General features: G+C 65.7%; 1 protein-coding gene across 1 annotated transcript in view; it reads left to right on the top strand.

The window, feature by feature from the left end:
- Positions 1 to 2,039, top strand: part of ADCY1 (adenylate cyclase 1 (brain)) — a 31,069-nt gene that overhangs the window by 14,750 nt on the left and 14,280 nt on the right. The window contains exons 4-5 of the mRNA XM_014530530.1: positions 37 to 205; positions 1,869 to 2,039. The exon at positions 1,869 to 2,039 is cut by the window's right edge and continues 3 nt beyond it. Coding sequence (XP_014386016.1) covers positions 37 to 205; positions 1,869 to 2,039 — 340 coding nt within the window. The remainder of the gene's footprint in view (positions 1 to 36; positions 206 to 1,868) is intronic.

Below are 2,039 nucleotides of genomic sequence, written 5' to 3'. Positions count from 1 at the left end.
GCGGCCGCTCACGCCGTCCCCGCCGCTGTCCCCCAGATCTTCCCGGGGCTGATCCTGTCGGACATCAAGCCGGCGAAGAGGATGAAGTTCAAGACGGTGTGCTACCTGCTGGTGCAGCTCATGCAATGCCGCAAGATGTTCAAGGCCGAGATCCCCTTCTCCAACGTCATGACCTGCGAGGACGACGACAAGGTGGGCCCCCCCCCCCGCCCCCTGGGCTCGGACGCGCTGGCATTCCCCCCATTTACACGTAAATTCACGCGTGAGAGCCCCGCTGCCGTCTGACTCTGCCCTCAGACACGCACACGTCAGGTGTCTCGCTTGGTCCAGAGCCTCAGGCCTCCTGTCCCTGCCCTCGGGCCTCTGCCCGGTCACCCGGTCCCTGGGGGGGGGGGTGAGGGGCGTCTCTGGCTGTGCCCTCCTGTGTGTGTGGGTCCGGCTCTCTGGCCTCTGCTGGCCTCGGGGGCAGGGTCCGGGGGAGAGCCTGGAGCTAAGTGGGGGCGTCCTGTGTCCACTCTAATGGCACGTGCCTCATGTCTGACTCTGGCCCGAGACCCCAGCCCCTCCGGGGACCCCTGTCCTCTGGGCAGGGGGGCAGTGTCCTGGCAGCCGAGTGAGGTCTGGCCCCACCACACCGAGAGCAGCCTGCGTGTCCTCCCACCTCCCCCGTCCTCGCCCGCAGCCCCAGGAGCACGCTGGCGCCTCCGTCGGGGTGACCGGGTCTGCTCACCAGGGACCCGCCTCCTGCCTCCCGAGACTGTCCTCCTCTCACGCCGCCTCCGCCTCTCGGTTCCGTGCCTTTAAGAGGCATCGATCCCCAGAGGTTTGCAGGCTCCTCAGAGTGAAGGTCCGGGCTCTCACGGGGCCGCCGTGGCCTCGGGTCTGGTGTGGGTTTGGCCGTGAGCCCGTGTCCGTGGGAACTGGATCTGGAGGTTTGCTAAGTGCCCTGCGGTCGGGGGTCAGGAGGGCGGCCTTCCCCGCTGCCGGCGGCTTGGCGTGTGGTTTTGAATCCCATCGAGAGCTTCTCCGTCCGGTACCCGTGGGGAGACTGTGGGCGTCGTCTTCTTTAGCCCGTTGTGGGGGGGGGGTCGCGTCGACGCTGAAATGTTCCGACGGCCTCGCGTCCTGGACATGGGCGTGCCGTGTGCTTCCGGCGACAGCTCGCGGAGTTCTGGGTGTTCGTGTTGAGAAGGATTCTTTCCGCATCTGTTTGAGGAGGGAGGGCCGGCCGCCGTCTGTGTTTGCGGTTCGTCTGGTTGATGTGGACGCTATAACGTGAATCGGGGAGCGCTCCCTCCTCGCCTGTTTCCTGGAAGAGACTGTAGAGTCGGGGTTCATGCTCCTTCCAGCGTTCGGCGGGATTCTCCTCGGAGCCGCCGGGCCGGGCATTGATTCTGGGGGATTGGACATGACGACTTCAGTTTCTGAGTAATTCCAGGCCAGTGGTCGGCAAACTGCGGCTCGCGAGCCACACGCGGCTCTTTGGCCCCTTGAGTGTGGCCACGAAGTTTCAGTCGCACTGTACGTGCGCCCGCACGTGGTATTTTGTGGAAGAGCCACACTGAAAGGCCACAGAGCCGCAGTTGGCCGACTGCTGCTCCGGGCGGCTCGGATGCTCCCGGTGGGGGACGGTGGAGTGTGTGTCAGGGGGAGCGCGGGGCCGGCCGTCGGGTGGCTGCGCACCTCGCCCAGGTCGTCCGATTCCCTCTCACGGTCGGGGTCTCGGAGGACACTTCCCTCCTGGGTTTGTCGGTGTCTTTCTCTCGTCACACTTGCTGGAGATTCGTCGATTTTATTGATGTTTTCGAAGAACCAGCTCGCGTCGGTGCCCTGTCCTGGGCACGGTCCCCGGTGGCACTCGGGGTCCTGCGTTGCCTCGGAAAAGGGCAGGAACCGGCTGTCGTTCTCGACCAACGTCGTCCACGCCGCGCCTGGCACCCGCGTCAACAGGTACATCGGCCGCCTCCTGGAGGCCCGGCAGACGGAGCTGGAGATGGCGGACCTGCACCTGCTCACCCTCAAGTACAAGCAGGCGGAGC

This window comes from Myotis brandtii, unplaced genomic scaffold, assembly GCF_000412655.1.
Source record: "Myotis brandtii unplaced genomic scaffold, ASM41265v1 scaffold743, whole genome shotgun sequence".
NCBI lineage: Eukaryota > Metazoa > Chordata > Mammalia > Chiroptera > Vespertilionidae > Myotis > Myotis brandtii.
The sequence above is the reverse complement of the archived record's forward strand: the minus strand, read 5'-3'. Positions and strand labels throughout refer to the sequence as shown.